We start from the raw sequence: 22,982 nt of genomic DNA, 5'->3' as shown, positions 1-22,982 counted from the left end.
CCACAAAGACAAGAAAAGAAAATGCTTGTCATTCCCAGTGCTTTCTCTTTCTGACCTAGAAATGGGGCTGGCAGTGTGGCTCCCCTCCACAAACCCCCACAGTGAGGGAGCCTCCCTGCTACCCCTGCCCCTTTCTTAAAATGTCTCTTTAATGCTTGGCTGCAGGTATAAAAATATGGTCCCAGAGTGAGTGAGTGAGACTGAAAACAGGAAAATAAAAGGAAAAAAAAAAATCAATGAGACAGAAAGTTGCTTCTCAAAAAAAAAAAAAAAAATCACTAAAATTGATAAACCTCTAGCAAGAGAACAAAGACAAAAAGAGAGAACACACCAATCACCAATTTCAGGAAGGAAACCAGGTATATCACTACAGACCCTACAGCCATTGAAAGCTAAAAAGGAGGACTACCGAGAACTTTACGCTCTTAACCACTTAAAAGAAATGGACCAATTTCTCAGAAACGACAAACCATCAAAACTCAATCAAGATGAAACAGACAATCCAAATGGTTCCACAACCATTAAAGAAATTAAATTCATAATGAGAAAGCTCCCAGAAAAGAACCCCACCTTGGCCCAGATGGTTTCACTGGAAAATTCTACCAAATATCTAAAAATGCATTAACAAAAATTATACACAATCTCTTCTAGAAAATAGAGAGGAGGAAGAACTTCCCAATTCATTTTATGCAGTCGGAACAGGCTGAGTATCCCTAATCTGAAAATCTGAACCCCATAGTGCTGCAAAATCTGAAACTTTTTTAGCACCAACGTGATACTCAAAGGAAATCTCACTGAAGCATTCCAGATCTCAGATTTTTGGATTAGGGATGCTAAAACAGTAAGTATATAATATTCCAAAATGTGTAAACATCCAAAATCTGAAATATTTCTGGTCCCAAGCATTGGGCTTCTCCACCTGTACGACCTTGATACCAAAATCAAATAAAGATAGTACAAAAAAAAGAAATCTGCAAATATCTCCTATGAATTTAGATGCAAAAAAAAATTCACAACAAAGCATAACCAAGTTGAATCCAGCAATCCCAAGTAGGATTATTCCAAGTATGTGAGGCTAGTTGAACACGCGAAAGTCAATCCATGGGATCCCTTGTTATCACCACTTAGTGAGTGGCAACGCAGCTTCTTCTGCCCCACCCTGACATCAGCAGCAAGACACTGCCACGGGTGGAAATGCAAGCCGTCCTTCCATCCTGTTGTAGCTCCTACCTCAACTTGGAGGTCAGACCCCTGGAAATTCACACTTTCCTATGACTTGTGGAGAGCTGCCTCACCTGCAGATGGCATTCCTTCCTCACCCGCTGACCCAGTACCCACACGCCTGGACAGAGGCACACAGCTCGTTTCCATCAGGCTCCCTTAGCGCCCTGAACCAAGTCACCTGGCACCTCTCCTACCCTGAAAGCATCCAGCTCTACCCAATTAACGTGCCACGCAAGGGTCAAACAGCACTTCCGCTTACTTTGTGAGCCCAGAGGATCCTAAGACAGAAGCGCCCACACCAGTGAGTCCTAGAGGGGCAGTGAGCCCTGGTTGCCCCTGCCAACGCTCATTCCATTCACTACAGTCAAAGCTCAGGGGCCAGGCACTCTGGCCACACGTGGAACCCACGCCAGGCCTCACTGAGAAGGAGAAGCTCTGCAAGGCCTTTGGAGCTTTTCAACTTAAAACACACACAAGCCTACTTAGTCTCTTCTGTGAAACTTCCCCAATTCTGCTCCTTTTTCTATTAAAAGTTGCTCTTGAAAGTTTTGAGGTAAACTTGGAAAATACCAAATATATGTTCAACTATTGAAAGACTCTAAAATGAAAATTCAAGTTCATCTGGCTTGGAAGTTGTGAGTCAAAGGGGGCGTCATTGCACCCTGTGTTCAACTGTGGCTTGGAGCAACCGTACAGATTTGCGAGACGGGGAGGTGGGGCCCTGGAGAGGTTTGCTCATGTTTGCTGACTTGCAGTATCTGGCATGGAAACCGGCCACAGCAGCATAGATTTTCCTACAGTAAAGTCAAGAATCCTTAAAACAACCCACCAGAACTGTGTCAGGTACACCACTGTCTGCTAGGTGGGAGGCACACTGTGGCTGGCACAATCATGGTGGGCAAGATTTCTCTAGGGCCACACTGAGACAAGGCATGGTTCTGCCGCGCAGCCCCGGAGCCTTACGGAATACAGGGTATCCATGTGGATGCTCAGGAGTGCATGTCAGCAGCTGCTTCAGGAGCAAGGTCATGACCAGTGCTCCAGTTCCAGCAGGCTCCCCCAGCGCCCTGAACCAAGTCACCTGGCCCCTCTCTTACCCTGAAAGCATCCTGGCTCTACCCAATTAACACGCCAAGCAAGGGTCAAACTCCAACCTGCTACTGGAGTGCTGGCACGCTGGTCGTGACCCTACTCCTGAAGTAGCTGGCCAACGGAGGTGCTGCCACTGAGCGGTGATGGTCCAGGTCAGCACCACGCCAAGCCCTCCCTCCTCCCCGAACTCCTCCATGTTCCCTCTCCGCCAGCCTTGCCCCATAACTAAAGTCCCCTCACACCCTGGAAGTCATCCCTGTGGGGCTCGGGGCGCCGGGTAGTGCCATCCCACCCCACCCGTGCCAGGAGAGGACCTGCGGTTTCTAGAACTGCCTGGGGCCCGCTACCTGTAGCCAGATCATCCTTATTTTTAGAAACAAATTATCTTCTAGACTTTCGCCAAAGGTAATTCTTTGAGTTTTATTCACATTGTCTTAGTTTCCCATTTCTCTTGACCTCTTCCTGTTCTGTCACAAACTGTATCCTGCTAGATTTTGGCGCTCAGTTCCTTACAGGGACTCCAGGCATGTGAGTCCCCAGAGCAGCCAACACAGAGACATATGCAGGCTTCACTTTCTCAGGAGGTACGTCACCGCGGAAAGCCAGGAGTAAGAACGTTCCCGCTAGCCAGCAACCCAGCGTCACTCGGGCTGCCACGGCCGTGAAGCGGGACAACCGAAAGCAGGGTGGACATCGTTTGAGTCAGCAGAGCTACCAGAGCAGCCCAACTCACCCCTCCCGCCTGCCCTCCTCCAGCAGCAAAAGGAAACACCAGAGGCCTCCACGGCTTCTGCAATGGAGAGTTCTTTGTGGACACCTCCCACCCGATCCCCTTACACCAGAATCCCAAACTCTTCCTTGAATGCGCTCACACCTTTCAGACTGGAGAAAGCAAGATTTTACTCAGGGTGCTAAAATGTCTTACAAATAAAAAGTTGAGATTGCCTGTAAAACCCCACAAGGTTTTAACTCAACAAGTGAACATGGGCAAGGAGTCTAAAGTTGTTCCCCTTTTCTAGACAAATGGAAATATTTTAAATAAATCTCCAAGAAGGTTCTGATAGATCACTGTTTCTTCAAAAATTCGTTGACACTGACTGATATTCAAGAAATTACTAAGAAATTCAAACTGCCACCACAACAGTGGAAATCTGAGCACTGTTTCTTGAAAACACAGGAGCCTTAAGTGGATTTAAAGATCAAGACACAGAATCGAGGCAACTGCATGGCAAATGCACCCGACAGTCCAGTCAGACAGTGAACCTAACAGGGAACCCAACGTGAGAAGCAGGCTGCGGGAGGCCACGTCTGTCACGCACACCTGCCTGGTTTGGAAGAACTGCTGGGAAATTGAAATGCAACACTCCAGGAAGCTGGGGCACGGTCAGCTTCCTGGTTGCCATCTCAGGCAAGGCTCGGCCTGTGTCCATACGAGTCCAAACAAGGAACTGTGGAGCCAGGTGCAGATGACTCGATCCCGAGCAGCGTCCTCCCCACACTGTGCAGCTGGGTACTTCCGGCCCTTGAGCCTTCCACAATGTTTTTGCAACACAAGCGTGGGCAGAGTCTTGCCTTCCCCCTGCAGAAGCTGGGCAAGTGCCATGAGGGAGGCTGGACAGTTCCACTCCCAGATCCCGAGACTTCTCCGCCTCGTCCTGGGGTCCAGCTGACCTGTCTCCCCAGGTGCCAGGACCCCTCATGCAAATGTACACGGGAATGCGTGCAGCCAGGCCATTTCTTCACCTCCATGTAAAATCCTTTCATTAGAGGATGATGTTAAATATATTTATATATCATTTCCTCTTTATATGTAAGACAAGCATTTACTCTAACAAGTCTATTCATCATTTCTTTCTCAAGCTCTTGAAACAATTAGGTTCCTTCAGGAGACAGACGTTTACACAAAATATAATTTTTTTTCCTCTTGAAAAATTATAACACTGAGGGGTAAAAGCTGACTCTGTGGGAAAATGCAGTGGGCCACACGGGTTATTATGTCTAATGCTATGAAAGGGCAAGAAGGAGAGAAGCCTGTCATCGCGTCCTGGTATCAGATGGCTGTAAGAAGAACCTCTCGGGCAGACAATGAATTGCTGCATTTTATTTTGTTTCTAAAGCTGGCCCTTGGTCTCCAGAATAGAGCAAGAAGAACCAAGCAGCCTCTGACTTTCCCAGCTTCCAGGCTGTCCAACAAACAACTTTCACTGTCCTGCTCAGCTTCGGGACGGAGGGAAGAAGAAGGGAGCAAGGAAGGGAGGCAGGAGGAGAGGAAGGGCACACACACCTCCACCAGCCGCCAGGCCTCGCTGATGATCGCATACTGCAGGCGGTTCAGAACAAAGCCGGCCACCTCCTTCTGGACTCGCATGGGGCACTGTCCAATCTTCTTCATCAGGGCGTGGGTTCTGTCCATCGTCGTAGGGGCCGTCTCCGGGTGGGGGACCAGCTCAACCAGCGGGATGTAGTACGGCGGATTCACCTTAGGAGAGAGAGAGAAATGGGGGAGTCAAGGAGATGACCCTGGGTTTGGGGCACTGCACCCACCCTGAACGGTCAGGAGCAGCAGATGCATCTTTGGAATGGTGCCTTTAGATTCAGTGGCCAACAACAAGATACTTGAGAAAGAAATTTGTTCACAAAGGAGAGAGAAAAAGGGAACCTGATGCAGAATTGTGTGGAGTTATTTAAAAAAAAAAAAAGTACCCAAAACACAAAGTTGGAATTTGGAGGAACAGCTTGCTATCCTGTATGTTTACAGCTAGTCTTCACATCCCTGGCCTCCCCAGGACAGAGTCTGTCTGCTCCCATCTGTCTTGTCTTCAAAGCTTCCTGGCAGCCCATTCCCCCGAGAATCATGTCTTCCCATCTGCAGTCACCACAGGCTCTGACATTCTCCTGTGTCAGTGTTAAAAATTATTAGCAAGTTGGGTGTGGTGGCTCACACCTATAATCCCAGGACTTTGGGAGGCCGAGGTGGAGGGATCACTTGAGCCCAGGAGTTCAAGACCAGCCTAGGCAACATGGCAAGACCCTGTCACTACAAAAAATAAAAAAATTAGCTAGGTGTGGTTTTGTGTACTTGTAGTCCCAGCTACTTGGAAGGCTGAAGTGGGAGAATCACTTAAGCCCAGGAAGTGGAGGCTGCAGTGAGCCATGACTGTGCCATTGTACTCCAGCCTAAGTGATAGTGCCAGATGATCTCAAAAATAAATTATTAGCAGTGTCTTCCCAAAACCTGGTATTTCCTTAATTCCTCCATATTGTACCTTAAGCGTCTGCCTCTTCCAATCTAACATCACCTTCCCACTCTAGAAATCAACAAGCATCAACACACCTCAGCAGCCCCAGCACCCCAACGAGCCCAAGACAGGAAGGCACTGTCCAGGTGAGTGGGCCCCGAGGGAGGACCCCAGACTTTACCATTCAACTCTTGTGTTCTTGGTTTACTTTGAGAAACTATTCTTACAGATTCCTCACAGAGAATTATCAAATGTTCGTAGAAAACAGTGCTTAGTAGAACTGGACTGGCCTGAGCACTGAACCAAGTATACCACAGGAAACTGGTCCCCAAATGGTGCTTTTAAATGGGTTTTCCTCCACCATATGGGTGATAAGTAGAATGTCACATTTGCTCAGTGATGCTTCCATGAGCAAAAGCTTCCATTTAAAGATGACTCCCACAGAAGAGGGAAGGAGCAATAAGGGCCATCCTGGGCACCCGCTCTGCCCTCTCAGGAATCAAGTAAAGATGGCTCCTGTTTCCAAATAGACAGATGGTAAATCGATGTCTCGGTTAAACACCTGTCACTTACTGAATTCTTACAGAAATGCTTAACCTCTGACCTTTTGAAAAATCAAGATTAGAAGAACTGGAAGTGTGTCTTTCTCAGATGAACTTTGCTTTATTTTATATAAAGCAGGCATGCTGGGGCTGGGGTCTTTTGAACATTGTAAGCCTCGCTGGTAGCAAAAACAGACGGAGACAAGGAGTTAGAAAGCATTTCTATTTAAAACTCACCAGTTCCCTCCTCTCAGTCTTCTCTGCAATTTTTCCTGCTCACACTTTCCCTGAGTGATGGTGACCCCCAGTCTGCCACAGTGGCCCACCTGTCCCCACTCCCTGGTGTCACCACCACCAAGACTTGAGGACACAGAATACACCTGCGTGTCTCACACAGATCCCAGCCTCACCCTGGAGCTGGATGCCTTCCCTTGGGCACATCCCAGCACAGACTCGTCTCATGTGGGTTACCCCCACGGTCCCGCACCCTGGGAGGTTCCTGATCTCAGTGAGAATGTGTCACATCCCCACACCCAGGTCAGTGCCAGAAGAAGTGTTCCTGGCCCCTGCCTCTCCCTAGCCCCTCTCACCTTCCACTGAGAGGCGCGGCCAGCTGAACTTCCTGGGTCAAGTGTGAACTTGGGGAACTTGTCTGTCTTAACAAAAGGATTGTAAAACGCACCAATCAGGAACTTTCCTGTCTTACAAGAGGATTGTAAAACGCACCAATCAGTGCTTTGTAAAACGCACCAATCGGCGCTCTGTAAAATGCACCAATCAGCAGGATTCTAAAAGTAGCCAATCGCTGGGAGGACTGCAAAAGGGCACTCTGATAGGACAGAAACGGAACATGGGCGGGGCCAATTAGGGACTAAAAGCTGGTCACCGCCCCACCCCATCCTGGGGCTTAAGTCCAGTGTCTGTCTTTGCTGCGGAAGCTTTGTCCTTTTGTTTTTCACACTAAACTTTGCTACCGCTTACTCTTTGGGTCCGTGCTATCTTTAAAAGCTGTTAACACTCAACGCCAAGGTCTGCAGTTCACGAAGGCAGCAAGACCACAACCTACCAAGACCAGGAACCCACCGGCAAGAACCAATTCCGGACACACCATCAGCTACTGAAGTCCTGTTACTTGTCTTCACTTTTCTCTCAGAAAAACCACTGCCACCGCCACCCTGCGCTCAGGTCCCCCATTTCCAAATAGATTCTGCACTCCCTTCATGGGACTCCTGCTGGGGTCTCAGCCCCTCTATCTCATCTTCCCAGAGCAATCCGTGTTGTGGCGGGAGCCTATCCAATCCACAACAGCAGCAAACAGAACGGCTGGGTGCAAGGGCGGGGCGGTGGGAAGTTAGGGTTTCATGGGTAAGGGATTCAGTCTTACAGGACGAGAAAGTTCCATGGATCCTTGGTCGTCGTGGTTTAACTAATGAGAATGTCCTTAATGCCTCCCAACTGCACACTTAGAAATGGCTAAGACGGTAGATTGTTATGTGTATTTTACCGCAGTTACAAACTTTAAAAGTAAAAAACAGGACTTTGCTCATGACTCCAGCGAAAAATCTTGCAGGGCTCCCCAGCACCCACGATAAAGCACGCGGCTGAGTAGGATGCAGAGGCCAGAGACTGGGCCCCACCCAGCCCCCGTGAAACGGACTTCCATCCACCCCGACTTCCATCCACACCTGCGTGTCCACCTGCCGAAGTCGCCGCAAAAGGACCTTGGGGTCTCCTGGCTGGGACACAGTCTCCCTAACCTCAGTCCTGGGCCTCTGACCCAAGAGGTCAATCTTGTCAGTCAGGTCAGGTGCCCTTTGAATTGACCACCGCAGCGGGGAGGGGAGGAGACCAGCGACGAGAGGAGGCAGCTTCCCCCGCCCCCAACCTTCCGTGTGGGAATGCGCGAGGTGGACTCAGAAACACGCCCCCGAAAGGGTTAGACAAATACCACGGCAGCGCCGCCAGGGGCCTGGGCCTGGGCCTGCGCAGGCCGGGGGAGCACAAGGGGCGCATTCTTCCCCGCCGCCCGGGGCCGTGTGACCGCGCCGACAGCGCCGCCGCCCGCAGAGACTCCCTTCCCCCGGCGCCGGGACCAACCAAAACGGCGAGGACCCCAGGGCCGACAGCGCCCCCGCGGGAGGCAGCCGGGCTGCAGACTTGCCGGCCCTCGGTGTTCCACGCTTCGTGGACAGCCCATCCTCTCCGCGGCGCGCTCGCAGGGAGGGTCAAAGGCAGCTCCGAGCGGCCGCCGGGGCGCGCAGATGTGCAGAGGGACGCACGGCACGGGCGCTTGGCAAACAGCAAGCCCATACGTCCAATATTTGCCAACAATACCAGGGCAGATGACTTCAGTGTCAGGCGTGAGGTGAGCCCGAAAAGGCCAAGCACGGGCTGGGGCGGGGGACGGGGCTAACTGGTGGCCTCTCCCCCCACGCCCACCGCACACCCCAGTCTGCCAGCCGCGGCCCCTTTCCCAGGCAGACCCGTCCATACTGCACAGTACTTGGTGGGCTCCAAAGACCCCACTAGTCCCGTCGGGCCATCGTCTTCCCAGACTGAACTAAGGAGGAGAAAAACCGAGGGAGCCTCTTTGTAAAGCTGAACTATCAGTAGAAAACTGCCACTCTGCCAATGCTAACCAGAGCTCAATAAGGCCTGAGACTGCGACGCAACGTGCACACCGTGGTCACTGACAGGTCCCAGCCGGCACATCCTCCTCCCCCAGCCCCTCCACGTGGGAATTCCAGTCACTGCCACGAGGAGTCGAGGAAACAACACAAAAGACACAGGAGAAGAGAATGTCCAGAACACAGCCGGCCTGCACGAACAGCCCTCTTCCTGGGCCTGCAGTGTGGCCACCAGCAGCTCCAGTCCCGGAAGCACACCCTAAAACCCAGCCCGAACTCCTGCGCTGGGAGTGCGTGCCCGCCTGGCCAGCGCCGTTCCCAATCCACGGACCGGAAGTCTGGCCCCGCCCCAGGGAACACGTGGCCGTGGCCGTGCAACGAGGGCTGCAGGCTTCTCTGTATGGGCAGAGGCAGAAGCAACCTTTCCAATTTGCTGAATAGCCACTTTTGTCACAGCATGAACAAGCCTCCTTTTTCTTCATCCTATTTTCGGCCCAGGAAAAAATCACAAATGATGGAAACAAAGGGCCCCAAGCGGGGACTGGGGGCTGCGGGGTGGGCTCCTAGCTGGCTGCGGGGTGGGGCTAGGGGCTTCGTGGAAACTGGGGTTCCTCGGAGATCACAAATAGGTCTTGATTTTGTAGGGACTGCCTGTCCAGTCCCCTAGAGGTCCCGTGAGGTGAGCAAGAGGTAGGGCCAGGCAGGGTGCCTTTCTCCTGTAATTCCATCACTTTGGGAGGAGGCTGAGACAGGAGGCTTGCTTGAGGCCAGCAGTTCAAGGCTGCAGTGAGCTATGATGGCATCACTGCTCTCCAGCCTGGGTGACAGAGCCACAGAAAAAGAAAAAGAGAGAGAGAGAGAGAGGTGGGCAGCTGGAACATAGAGGAAAGAAAGGGAAAAGTCCAAAGATGACTAATTTGGGTTATTTGATTTGCTTTCATTAACATGGGTTTTGTTTAAAAATAATTTGTAACAATAAGGAAGATATTTTAAAATTATTATTATTATTATTTTGAGACAGAATCTTGCTCTGTCGCCCAGGCTGGAGTGCAGTGGCGCAATCTCGGCTCACTGCAAGCTTCGCCTCCCGGGTTCACGCCATTCTCCTGCCTGTTCAGCCTCCTGAGTAGCTGAGGCTACAGGTGCCCGCCACCACGCCCAGCTAATTTTTTGTATTTTTAGTAGAGATGGGATTTCACCGTGTTAATCAGGATGGTCTTGCTGACCTCGTGATCCACCCGCCTCGGCCTCCCAAAGGGGAAGATTAATTTTTAAAATAAGGTCTGGACTTTATGCTGTTTCATTAAATAAGTGAGCAATAGTGGGATGGAACAAGAGTAGGAAGGAGGGAGAAAAGTGTCATTATTCAACAGTTACCAGCTCCTGCTGGTCAAGGGACTGGGTTGGGTGTGAGGGAGAAGAAAGTGACTCAAGTGTCCTCTCACCCATCTGGCAATTTAAAATTAAAGAGACACAGTAAAGGTCTCGTCAAAGAACTCAGGAGGTATTTTCTGAACAACTTTATTAGATTAGTTTTGTTTTGAACTAACTTAGAAGCAAGAACATGGGTTAGAAATTACGAGGCTGACCCCTTCCACTGAAGCAATCAAGCAGCAACCTCGAAAGTGCTGAGGCCTCCAGGACCCCTTTCTGCAGACGTGTGTATGTCACCAAAGCAAAGGCACGGCAGGCTTCTCAGGACTCGCTTTCAATTAGGGTCCCTCGTAATGCTAATCTCACTCGTATTTGAGTGGTAACCAAATGTGACGGGTTCTCTTCTATTTTCATGCATCTCAGCCTCCTTAGTTTATAACCACTCCTCATTCTTTCCATCGTCTCTCCCAGGACCATGCAGCTATGTAAATGGTGTTCCAAGTTGCTGCTCTTCTTAGCACATAAAGCCTGGCGGGCATCTACAGATGTGGTAGGCGTCTGTTACCTCCACACTCGAAATGGCTCTTGCTCAGAGGAATTGCCCAGCTCTTGATCCTAGGCCATGGTCACTCATGCTGGGAATACTGCTCGACTCCTGTGACTTCATTGCTCCCCTCTCTGACCCGTCTTCATCCCAGGAAGGACCTTCATGTTACCCTCCCCAAGCAGCACTTCCACTACATCACACTGATGCTCTGGACCCAAGCTGTCTGTCCCAGCTCTTCAGAGTAACCCTCATGATTCTCCAGACCCAACCATTACTGAGCCCTCCAGGGTTCTCCCATGGCTCCGAGGCATGTGTGCTCATACCACCAGGCTGGCCTCCCACAATTCTGCACACCGAGAGCGTCCTTGGCCCAGGGTCTTTGCTTATGCTCTTCCCCAGCCTCGGACCCTCTCATCCCTTCATCAGCCCAACCAGTTCCTAGCCAGGCTGGGCCCTCTGTGTTGCTTCTCCCTGATCCAAACCTCTGACAACCTGGTGATGCCAAGGGTGTGGTCACTATTTTGTACTATTATAGTTATCACAGCTTGAGCTAAGTCACCTTTCCCGTTCGAACAGGCGTCCTGGTTCTCCAAGGTCACACTGGGCTCACAGCTGGGGCTCAAATGTCATTGACTGAATCTCCTCTCTCATTCCCCTTTCCTCACTTCAGCACGTTAACCGCTAAAAGATTCCTTGAGTGCTTGCATGCCAATTTGAAACTGATTGTCCAAGGCACCTCATAATGTACTCCTGGCAAATAAGCTTGCACAGTAAATAACAATGAGTGGGTGGAAGGGAACCACAAGGGGAAAAAGTCCTTAAAGTCAGACCTACAGTCAGAATCTCAGGAGCGGGACCCAGAATCTGCATTTTAACAAAATGGATCCCATCTGAATTGTGCTGAGTAAACTACACAGTGCAGGTGACATATCTATAGAATCCTACACAATGTATATGTTTTTGATGCAGCACTTTTATATTGACAGTAGAATTATTTGTTTATTAGTCGGTCTCCTCAGCTACACAGTTACTTGGGGGTGAAAGTCTCAAAGCATTGCTCACTCTATTCCGTTGCACGTTAGGTACACAGATACAAATCCAAGGAATTTTGGGATAAAATTCTTTTTTAAAATACTGGTATTGTGCAACTCTGTAAATACAGTAAGTACCACTGAACTGCACAATTTGAATTGGCGAACTGTATAAGTGAATTATATCTTAATAAAGCAGTTTAAAAGACTAATGGATTACTCACAAGTTATTGACCCCCTCCCCCGCAAAAAAAAAATAAAAAATAAAAAATAAAAAACAGAATGAGATACAATCAATCCTCCAGATTTAAAATACTCACAGGATGAGCCACGATGCACTGCTTGACATGGACCAAGCCAGCAAACAACTTGGAAGGCATGAGACAAGAAGTGGAACTGCTTAAGATCACTCGATCATCAACGATGGAATCTAACTGAGCAAAAATCTTCTTCTTCAGCTCTAGGTCTTCTGGAACACACTCCTGAAAAGGACACATTGAAATGACTATTCATGACCACTCAACTCAGGCCCCAAGCAAAGCATTTCATGTTTGTTTCATTCCTCAAATGAACCACTTTGAAAATGATAAGGTTCAGGACATGTTATCCCAAAATATGGCAACTTGGCATTTGAGAAAACAGCTGAAGCAGGGAGGTCCCTCTGACCTTTGCTCTCTCCTCCCCTAAAGCAGGCTGTAGAAGAATTTTCTGCCCTTCCGTTGAAGCAGGTCATAAGACCCTCATACCAGAGGTCCCCTCCCTACACCCAGAGAAAAACAATCTCCTTGTCTCTGAAGATGCAAGGACACAGGGGAGAATCTGAACAAACAGGCCTTGCCAACTTCCCTCTAGTTTAATGCCAGCTAGATCATACCCTTTGTCCTAGCATACCTCTGAAACACTGTCCATTCTTTATCAAACCTAAGCATGTGTCGTGTAAAACTTACAATAAATACATCTCTATGTTTCTCTCTCGTTCATCTATCTTTTGTTATAGGGCCCTCAGCCATGAACCTTTCCATAGGAGAAGAAAAGATTTTACTTGTTCTGCCTTACAAAATCCACCAGCAAGATTTAAGGACAAGAAAACGCTGCTGGAAAATATGATAAATCTTGATAACTCTGGCAAGTGGGTGATGAATATATGGGAGTTTGTTGTACTTTCTAATTTTGAATAGCCTGGAAATTCTCATAATAAAAAAGTCTGCCAACGATATGGGGGTGGATTCTACAAACAAAACACACAACAGCACCCCAGGCAAACTGCTAAAAACATCAGTAGTTATCATCAACATTTATTTTCCCTATCTGCTTTGACCATCAGATCAACAGATCTTCAAGGAAAAATCTCATCTCCATGAAATGAACAAACATGTTACATCCATAATTCCCAAAAGGCTTCTTGAGAATCCATTTCTAATTGGAGATCCTTTTGAAAAAGATCTCCATTTCCAAAAATCCAAAAGTATGTTAATCGGGGTAGGGGAGTGGGATAAAGATGCAAATTTGGATTGAATACTGCAGATAACAACCACTCTCAAGTTCCAATTACAAAACTAGAGTGAGAGTGAGATGACATCTTCTAACCCCCAGCACTGGCCCGCAGGTGAGGCGTGTTCCCTGCCACATCTTCTAACCCCCAGCACTGGCCCGCAGGTGAGGCGTGTTCCCTGCCACATGAGGGTGAAGAGGACACCGTCCTGCTGTGGATGGAAGCAGACCAGGGGAAGATGCAAGAGCTGCTCTGACGCTTTGGAAATACCAGAGCTGTCCTTCCCCTCCTGACATCTGCACCTCTGGGATCACACCAGGAGCCACTCCTAACCAAGGTCCCTGCTCACCTCGGGGCAACAGGTGCTGCAGGGGAGGAGCTAGGGCCTCCCAGCATTCCCCAGTGACTTCAGGAGAATGACTCTCAGTGTGGTGCAATAACCATCCCATCAGAATCAACTGCCTGGCTTGTTAAAGATGCAAATTCTTGGGCTCCCATCCCGGACCCACTGAATCAGAGTCTCTGGGGGTGGGTTCCAGGCATCTGCGGTTCTAACAAGCATCCCTGATGATTCCTGTTCCCACTAAAGTTTGGGAACCACTCTTCTGAGGTGTGTATCCAAAGTGTCAGTCCTTAATGCTCTCGGTACAGTGTGCCATGAAACGCATCCTCAAGCCCAAGGGTCTCCTCTCCATCCCAACTATTCAGGGATAAACAAGGTGCCCTGATGGGAAATGGGAAGGTTATTAGCACTGCAGCCATCTCATGGTCCCTAACCACCTGATCCATTTCACTAAAATGTTAAATTTACATATCATATGAGGTCATGAATACAGTATAAACACCAGCAGATAAGAATTGTGCAGATGTGAAATTCAATGCCGAAGTACTACTAGAAATTGTATCAGAATCACCCTTCAAAAATAAATGTTTTCAAGTTTAATTGAATAATGCTAATAGTTAATAATATCTAACATACTGAAATCAGCTGTGTAAACAGTGTGACATGAATTTTGCATCTATATTATCTACAAGATTTTACAAGTTTTATTGTAAGGGTAGGGAGCCCATATTGGATTTTTTTATACTTTTTAAAAATATAATCAAACCATGTGAATCTTTTTAAAGAAACAAAAGGTCGCATAAGCACCACATCTCAAAGACAGAAAAAAAAAAATCAGTCATTTAAGAACTGTAAAGCCCATTGTGTTAACTCCCCTTATCAAAGGGGGAAAAAGAGCTACAGTAGCTGGCTCATTGTATTGAGTCATTCCTGGATCAGTTAAGTCTGCAAGTTGGGTTAAGTTTAAATGGAGCCTTGTAGCAAAGCCAGAGACGAAGAATGATGCAGATCCTGTGTAAGCTAATAAAAGAGTCTCCATGAATAGCCTTATTGTAAGCCTGTCATGCAGATTCTCCCCTGAAATTCTATGCCTTTCTTCAGATCATTTGATTATCAAAGAGGCAAGAAAACCTGAACCAGAGGAAACTCAAATCTGTTCCAATTATGTAAGAGTTTTTAATGGCACATTTGCTTGAAGTTTTGTTGCTGTGGTTGTTGCTGTTTTTAAGAGTGACCCAATTGTGTTGGATGTGCTGGGCTGGGGTTATAAGGATGCTGTCCATGTCACGGCTGAGTTTATTTCCTTGCTATTATTCATTCAGATACCCTTGGTCTGAGAAAGGGAGTCTGACAAATTTATCAGGACCTTCCTCACTTGCAGTTGGTTACAAAACTCAGAGAAGCTGCCATCATTCTCTTTGCCCTAAAGGGACTGGGAGGACAGGCAGGGAAGAATGTCAGTGAGACAGCTGAGAAGGTACCTGCACTCCCTCTGCAAACCAGAGAGATGCGCCCCATGCACTCTCAACTCTGTCTTTCATGGGCTCTTTCTAGAGACAGGCACCAAACGTGAAGCACTGGCAAAAATTCTACCACTACTAAAGGTAATCAGCTTGATTTTGCTTAATTAAAGATTGACAGCATCTTTCAAAGCACTGACTTTTGTTTGTTTGGGTTTTGTTGGTTTTGAGGCGGGGGAGGGAGACGCAACTCATGACAAATAATATTCTCATGCACAACCACCATCGGCACGCCCAGATTTTGACAAATAAAACTCTGGGGAGAGGTAAAGCACAATGCCACTTCCCAGTTCTCACAACTGTTCTGTCAAAAGGGTCACCCTCTTCCTTAGACTGATCACTGGCTCAGGCAGTATGAGCAGCTGACAGGTGAGGCAGAGTTTAGACACTGTATGTGGCATTTCCCTGCCTTTCTTGAAGGGAAAACAACGACATGATGCTATTCTAGGCATTACTTTTAATGCTCTCTAACTTGTATTTTTAAAGTAAATCAATTATAAGCTTCAGTGTTTTATGGTTAGTGAAAGTTACCTGTGTGGTTAATTCAACTCATTACGGCCCTGATGTGGAAAACTGGCACAGCCCCAGCAAGTCTGCTACCTGGACCATTCCCAGGGGAAGGGCGTGCTGGGTAAGTACTCACTTCTGAAGTTTATCCACTTGCTTATGCAACATACATTTTCCAAAACATAGATTTTCATGGTGAAAAAAAAATTCTGTCAAGTTTGTTGTTGTTGTTTTTAAATCCATCCAGGCATTTTACTATTTTTATTTTTTATTTTTATTTTTTGAGATTGAGTCTCACTCTGTTGCTCAGGCTGGAGTGCAATGGCATGATCTCAGCTCATTGCAACCTCCATCTCCTAGGTCAAGAGATTCTCCTGCCTCAGCCTCCCAAGTAGCTGGGACTACAGGCCCGCACCACCAAACAGTAGAGACGGGGCTTCATCATGCTGGCCAGGTTGTTCTCGAACTCCTGACCTCAGATGACCTGCCCACCTCAACCTCCCAAAGTGCTGGGATTACAGGTGTGAGCCACCGCACCCAGCCAATCCAGGCATTTTAAATAGGCATCCTGTTGCTAGAAAATCTGTATTTGCTAGTGCAAAATATCTGGAAGCAGCCTTCAATGTGCTTTACAGAAAGAAAAAACAGATTAGAAGACTTCAATACTTAGGGTACTTTACATGCAAAGAAGATTATTGGATAATTTTAAGAGGAAAAGACACGGTAAGAAAGGAAATATGAATTAGAATCCTACTGCAATGATAGCAGAAGGAAATCCACTCTCAGGCTGAAGCTGGAGGCATTCTACATTGTAAACTCTGTTAGCACCAGTTACATCTCTGGCTTAAATCTGCCTAATTAACACCCCAGTTTCTCTTCATCATTTCTCCCAGGAGTACAATCTTTAACATCTGTCAGATTAATAGACTGCTACGACAACACTTTTTTAAGAGGTGGACACCATAATTATTTATTTAAAAAAAAAGAAGAATCTTTTTGCTCTAGAATAAATAATGTGTTAAGTAAAAGGGGAAAGAGCGCATCTATTTTCAACATTACAGGCAAGTAACTCACTGTGTTCTAACCAGGAGCTCGTTTTTTTTCCTTAAAAATCAAAATAAAGGGCTTATTTTTTAATTTAAAAAAAAGCATATTACAAACCATGAACAGTTCTGCCATAATTGGAAAGGAATTATACCCAATCAAGAGAGACCTTTCCAGAGTAAGTCAGTGTAGAATGAGTTTCAGAATGTGACTTCCTGGGGCTGAAGTGTTCCCGTTACAAGGATTATTGTTGTTTGCTTTAAAGAGCAGTCCTGTCTCCAGGTGGCCGCAGAGGACCCAGAGGTGGCCAGCATGGCACAGGCATCGGTTGCTGTCTGATTATGTGTCTGTCCCATCCTCACTCCAATGGTGTTTTTATACCATTTGTGAAATCACTTATTTAGAATTGTGTTAAAATGCTTGACATGAAAAAATAATACAACTGAAAATATTCCATGTAATCCTGCAATTATATAGTTTTACTGCATTTCTAGTATTTCTCATAAGGAAGAAGTGAGAGTTTTGAATACAAATGTTTCAGGGACGGAGTCTCGCTCTATCACCCAGGCTGGAGTACAGTGGTGCGATCTCGGCTTACCGCAACCACCGCCTCTTGGGTTCAAGTGATTCTCCCGACTCAGCCTCCAGAGTAGCTGGAATTACAGGTGCGCATCACCATGCCGAACTAATTTTTTGTATTTTTAGTAGAGACGGGGTTTCAGCATGTTGGCCAGGCTGGTCTCGAACTCCTGACCTCAGGTGATCCGCCCACCTCAGCCTCCCAAAGTGCTGGAATTATAGGAGTGAGCCTGTAATAAATCCCTTTGTTATTTTTCACAAAGTGCTGGGAATAGCACAAAACATAAAAGTGGAGACTCTTAAGTAAAGTGTGAGTTTTAAAGAAGAATGGAAAATAAAAAGTTATGTGAAGGACATTAGTAACTCATGGTAGCATTTTCACTTTTGAAAATTCAGGTTTATTTCCAAGATCCAGATAGTGGGGATCCGAGACACGAGGCTTAACATTTGGTACCACTTTTACCTATGAGGCAGCTGTTTATTTCAGAAGCACAGACAAAATGACTAAAATGACAGACAGAGCTTTTAACATACTCAGAGTGCTGGGAGAAATGTTGACATTCAGGGCCTGGTAACTGACCCAGGCTTCCAGTTGGAACCCTCAAGGGCTATATCCCTTGAGCATCCCTTATACTAGGAATAATAGTAACAAAAAACAGACCAGTCTTCACAAGGACTGAAATTTAGTCTCAATTTATCTCAATACACAGTAAAGTTAGGGAGATATGCTCCTAGCCTACCTGCCTTCTAGTGAAGCTTCTCTGGAGCATGATAACATCAGCCAGAGCCCTAGCTTTTCATAAGCAATGCCTCATACTCAAACAGACAGACAATATTGGTGAAGACTTGAATGAAAACCAAGAGAGAAAACAGGCTTTAGAAACAGATGCAGAGGGCATTCGGATAATGATAGTTTCAGACATAAATTGTGAAATAACTATAAGATGTTTAAAAAACTAAAAGGATATTAAACAATTTCAGCATAAAGTAAAACTATAACAAAAATCGAATGAAAATTCAACAACTAAATAATAAAAATTAGCTGGCTCATCATGAAAGAATCAAAGAATTTCCTGGCATGGTTAGTGGGGTTAACAACGGACAGATGTGTGGATATTATTAACTAGCCCAGGTGGTTCTGTCTTCAAGCTGGCTTCCTACAGATCTTTACCTAACCAACAATACTGCTTAAGTGAATGCAATGGTGAAACACACATAACTATACACTAAGCTGCTTTAAAGCTAACCATAGTATGCAAGATGAGAATGGGCACTACTTTACTTATTTTAAAACCCAAAATAGTTTTCAGGAGATTTTTTAAAATTATCTTTTATTTATTTATTTATTTAGTAACACAGTCCTGCCCTGTCACCCAGGCCGGAGTGCAGTGGCACAATATTGGCTCACAGCAACCTCCATCTCCCAGGTTCAAATGATTATCCTGCCTCAGCCTCCCGAGTAGCTAGGATTATAGGCCTGTGCCACCACGCCTGGCTAATTTTTGTATTTTTAGTAGAGACGGGTTTTTGCCATATTGGCCAGGCTGGTGTCAAACTCCTGACCTCAGGTGATCCACCTGCCTTGGTCTCCCAAAGTGCTGGGGTTATAGGCATGAGCCACTATGCCCGGCTAAAAATTATCTGGTGGACTAGTCTGAATGACACACATAGCTGGGTAAAATAAGGAAAAGGTCCCCACTGGTTGGTACTCTGACTGTCCTTGCATGCTTTTGAAGAGGGATTCTTCTTTGTTGAGGGACTGAGCCTTCCCCATTGAACAGAATGGGAGAACTAGCCAGACCAGAGAATCAGCTGATGACCAATAGGGTGACAACAGTTGGCGTCAGCTCATTCTCACACCTGGGCTCTCCATTCTTAAAATAGGACTTATCTCCCTTTTAATTTAAGAACTGTGACTCGCCTCTAGAAGTTTTTTTGTTTTTTAAATCAAGAAGGACTGCAATGTTGTTAATCTCGAGGCTCTAATTATGCTTGTTGGTACAGCGTGTGTTCTTATTAACGACTTACCAAGATGATTTTTTGCATTGACTAGAGCCTTTAATTTGGGGATAGTGCTTCAGAGACACTTCAAAATCTTCATTGTGGCTACTAAGTACTGAAAAAGAAACAGCCCTTCATTTGTGGTGAAACCATTTTATAATCTAGTTGGAATTTTTTTTGGCAATTATTTAAGTTTATACATATGCCGGAAAGATTTAACCAGCAACTGAAATGTTCTAGTCCATGCTGCAACAGCTTTTGGAGCTGCGAACAGATTAACAGAATTACTTCTGGCACAGGGCAGCTGACAGGCAATCCTACCAGTAGATGATGAGGCTCACTGACTTCCCAATCCACTTAGGACTACTATCATAGATTTCTTAAAGTTCAGATGTCCACAGGAAAAATCTAAGGGAAATAATCAGGACCAACAGAGTTTCTTTGTGACATCGAGAGCAACCTAACATCTGATTCATTCAATATATGATACAAATACAGTTTAATTCACTGAAGTGACTGGAGACAACAGCACACAAACTCCCATTATTGAAAACTTATAGCATTTGGGGAAAGAGAACAGAAATAAAAACCTTTATCCCTGGGGGAGAGGCAGGAAAAGATACTGCTCACCCTCACCCCGACCGCAGGGAGAGCCAGGAGCACTGAGTAGGTCCGACCCCCAAGTTCCAGGGACACAGTGCCTCCTACAACTAAATCAAAGCCCTTCCACCACTCCCCCTCCCTAGGCTGACAAGTATTAAGTAAAAAGTAACAGAATAATACTTCTGGGAGAGGGACAGAACAAGAACATGAAAAGAGATCCTCTGTGAGGGAAGTGCAGAGGGAAAACTGAAAGCAAAAGGTGGAGCAGATATTAAGGAGGAAAAAAACCCCACAAAACCCTCTGGCCAACCAGTCCTCATCTTAAACACAAGGCATTACTAGAGGAACTTGAAACCTCTAATGCACTAAGGATAACCATAACAACTGCAAACCTGACACCTTGCTCAATTCCCAACTAAATTAAATCAAATGCCCACAACGAAAGCAGAGCAGAAGAAAATGCTTGCCAATTCACAGACATAAAAACTGTTTGCCTCAGTATCTACTCTCCTATTCCTGTATCTGACTTTCAAAAACAAAAAATCATGAGGTATACAAAAAAGCAGGAGAAAAACAACACACACCCGAGAGAGTGATCTTTAGACATGACTCCGATATTGGAAAAATCTGACAGTAAAGTTAAAATAGCTATGATTAATATCTAATGACAATGCTAGACAACATGCAAGATCATATGGGTAATTTCAGCAGAGAATCAAAGAGAATGCTAAAACTGAAAAACAAAGTAACAGAGATGAAGAATGTCTTTGACTGGTTCATCAGTAGACTCAACACAGCTGAGGAAAGAATCTTTGAACTTAAAGGTTAGTCAATGTAAATCACACAAAATGAAAAAGAGCAAGGAGACTGAGAATAATAAACAGAGCATCCAAGACTTTCAGTGAAAGTATCAAATAATCTAACATATGTGTCATTGGGACCTCAGAAGTAAAAGAAACAGGAATTGGACAGAAAAAAATTAAAAGGAATGATAGCTAAGAATATTCCAAAACTAATGAGAGTAACCAAATTACATATCCAAGAAGGTCACAGAACACAAAGTAGAATATACACCTCTCCCTTCCAAAAAGTTTCCACATACCTAGGTATACCATATTCAAATTGCTGAAAACAGAAGACAAAGAGAAATACTGAAAACAGTAAGAGGAAAAAGTCACATTATATACATAAAAACAAAGGTGAGGTTTAATATAGACTTTTTGTTAGAGATAATGCAAGACAGAAGACAATGCAATGACATTTTTTAAGTGCTGAAAGAAAAAAAACTATCAACCTAGAATTCTATACCCAGTAAAAATGTCTTTCAAAAGTGGAGAAGAAATTAAAATTATTCTGAGAGAAACAACTTATGGAATTCATTTTCAGCAGACCTAATCAATCTACAATAATTTTTAAAAGAAAGTCTTGGCCGGGCGCGGTGGCTCAAGCCTGTAATCCCAGCACTTTGGGAGGCCGAGACGGGTGGATCATGAGGTCCCGAGATCGAGACCATCCTGGCTAACACGGTGAAACCCCGTCTCTACTAAAAAATACAAAAAACTAGCCGGGCGACGTGGCGGGCACCTGTAGTCCCAGCTACTCGGGAGGCTGAGGCAGGAGAATGGCGTAATCATATTCAGCCAAACATTTAAAGAACTACTCCCAATCTTTTATTTCTTTTTTTAAAAAAAAAAAAAAAAAAAAAAAGAAAGTCTTCAGGTAGAAGAAAACGTGGTATCAGACAGAAAATTGGATCTACACAAAGAAATAAAGAATACGCCGGGCGTGGTGGCTCACGCCTGTAATCCTACCACTTTGGGAGGCCAAGGCGGGCAGATCACCTGAGGTCGGGGGTTCGAGACCAGCCTGGCCAACATGGTGAAACCTTGTCTCTACTAAAAATAAAAAAATTAACCAGGCATGGTGGCGTATTCCTGTAATCCCAGCTACTTGGGAGGTTGAGGCAGGAGAATCACTTGAACCCAGGAGGCGAAGGTTGCAGTGAGCCAAGATCAAGCCACTGCACTCCAGCTTGGGTGACAGAGTGAGACTCATACTAGAAATGAAATAATTGAAGGTAAAATAAATGCTTTCCTGTTTTCAGTTGCTCTAAAACATACCAAAATACTGAAAGCAAAAATAGCAGCAATTCATTGTAAATGCACACGTAAAAGTAAATGGACAACAATGGCACAACGAATATGAAAGTCTAATATTAGAAGGTGACCTCTGATTAACTAAAGATGTATACTTCAAATCCTACAGTTATTACTAAAATTTTTAAAAGGACGTATAAATAATGAATCAATAGTGAAGATAAAATAGAACCATAAAAACGTTCCATTAACACAAAAGCAGGAAAAAGAAACAAAGAGCAGATGGAACAAGCAGAAAACTGCTGTTACGTTTTTAGCCACCTGTATGAATAGTCACATTACATGTAAATGATTTAAACACATCAAATAGAAGACAGATTGGAATTTCTAGCCAGAGCAATCAGGCAAGAGAAAAAAATAAAAGGCATCCAAATAGAAAAAGAAGACATCGAATTTATTCACTGATGCTATTCTTCTATACCTAGAAAACCCTAAAGACTCCATCAAAAGGCTCCTGAAATTGATAAATGACTTCAATAAAGTTTCAAGATACAAAACCAATGTACAAAAATCAGCAGCATTTTTATACACCAATAATGTTCAAGCTGAGAGCCAAATCAAGGACACAATCCCATTTACAATAGCCACCAAAAACCTAAAATATCTAGGAATACTTCTAACCAAGGAGGTGAAAGATCTCTATAAGGAGAACTAAAAAACACTGCCACAAGAAATCACAGATAGCACAAAAAAATGAAAAAGTATTCCATGCTCACGGATTGGAAGAATTAATATTGTTAACATGGCCATACGGCCCAAAACAATCTGCAGATTCAACGCTATCCCTATCAAGCTATCAACATCATTTTTTAGAAAACTCGAAAAAACTGTTCTAAAATTCATATGGAACCAAAAACGAGCCTGAATAAGCAGAGCAATCCTAAGCAAAAAGAACAAAGCTGAAGGCATCATATTATCTGACTTCAAATGATACTATAAGGCTACAGTAACCAAACAGCATGATATTGGTACAAAAACAGACACATAGATCAATTGAACAGAATAAAGAACCCAGAAATAAAGCGTCAGCCCTACAACCATTGGATCATCAACAAAGCCAA

At 45.3% G+C, this 22,982-nt stretch overlaps 1 protein-coding gene across 2 annotated transcripts in view; it reads right to left on the bottom strand.

The window, feature by feature from the left end:
* Positions 1–22,982, bottom strand: part of CRYL1 (crystallin, lambda 1) — a 111,078-nt gene that overhangs the window by 22,259 nt on the left and 65,837 nt on the right. Inside the window, exons 4-5 of one of the 2 annotated variants that reach the window (XM_011951335.1) lie at positions 11,997–12,158; positions 4,601–4,795 (exon numbers count right to left, since the gene is read on the bottom strand). In XM_011951335.1, coding sequence (XP_011806725.1) covers positions 4,601–4,795; positions 11,997–12,158 — 357 coding nt within the window. The remainder of the gene's footprint in view (positions 1–4,600; positions 4,796–11,996; positions 12,159–22,982) is intronic. The other variant, XM_011951336.1, reaches the window with a different exon arrangement.

Source organism: Colobus angolensis, unplaced genomic scaffold (assembly GCF_000951035.1).
Source record: "Colobus angolensis palliatus isolate OR3802 unplaced genomic scaffold, Cang.pa_1.0 Scaffold318, whole genome shotgun sequence".
NCBI classification, from domain to species: Eukaryota; Metazoa; Chordata; class Mammalia; order Primates; family Cercopithecidae; genus Colobus; species Colobus angolensis.
The sequence above is the reverse complement of the archived record's forward strand: the minus strand, read 5'-3'. Positions and strand labels throughout refer to the sequence as shown.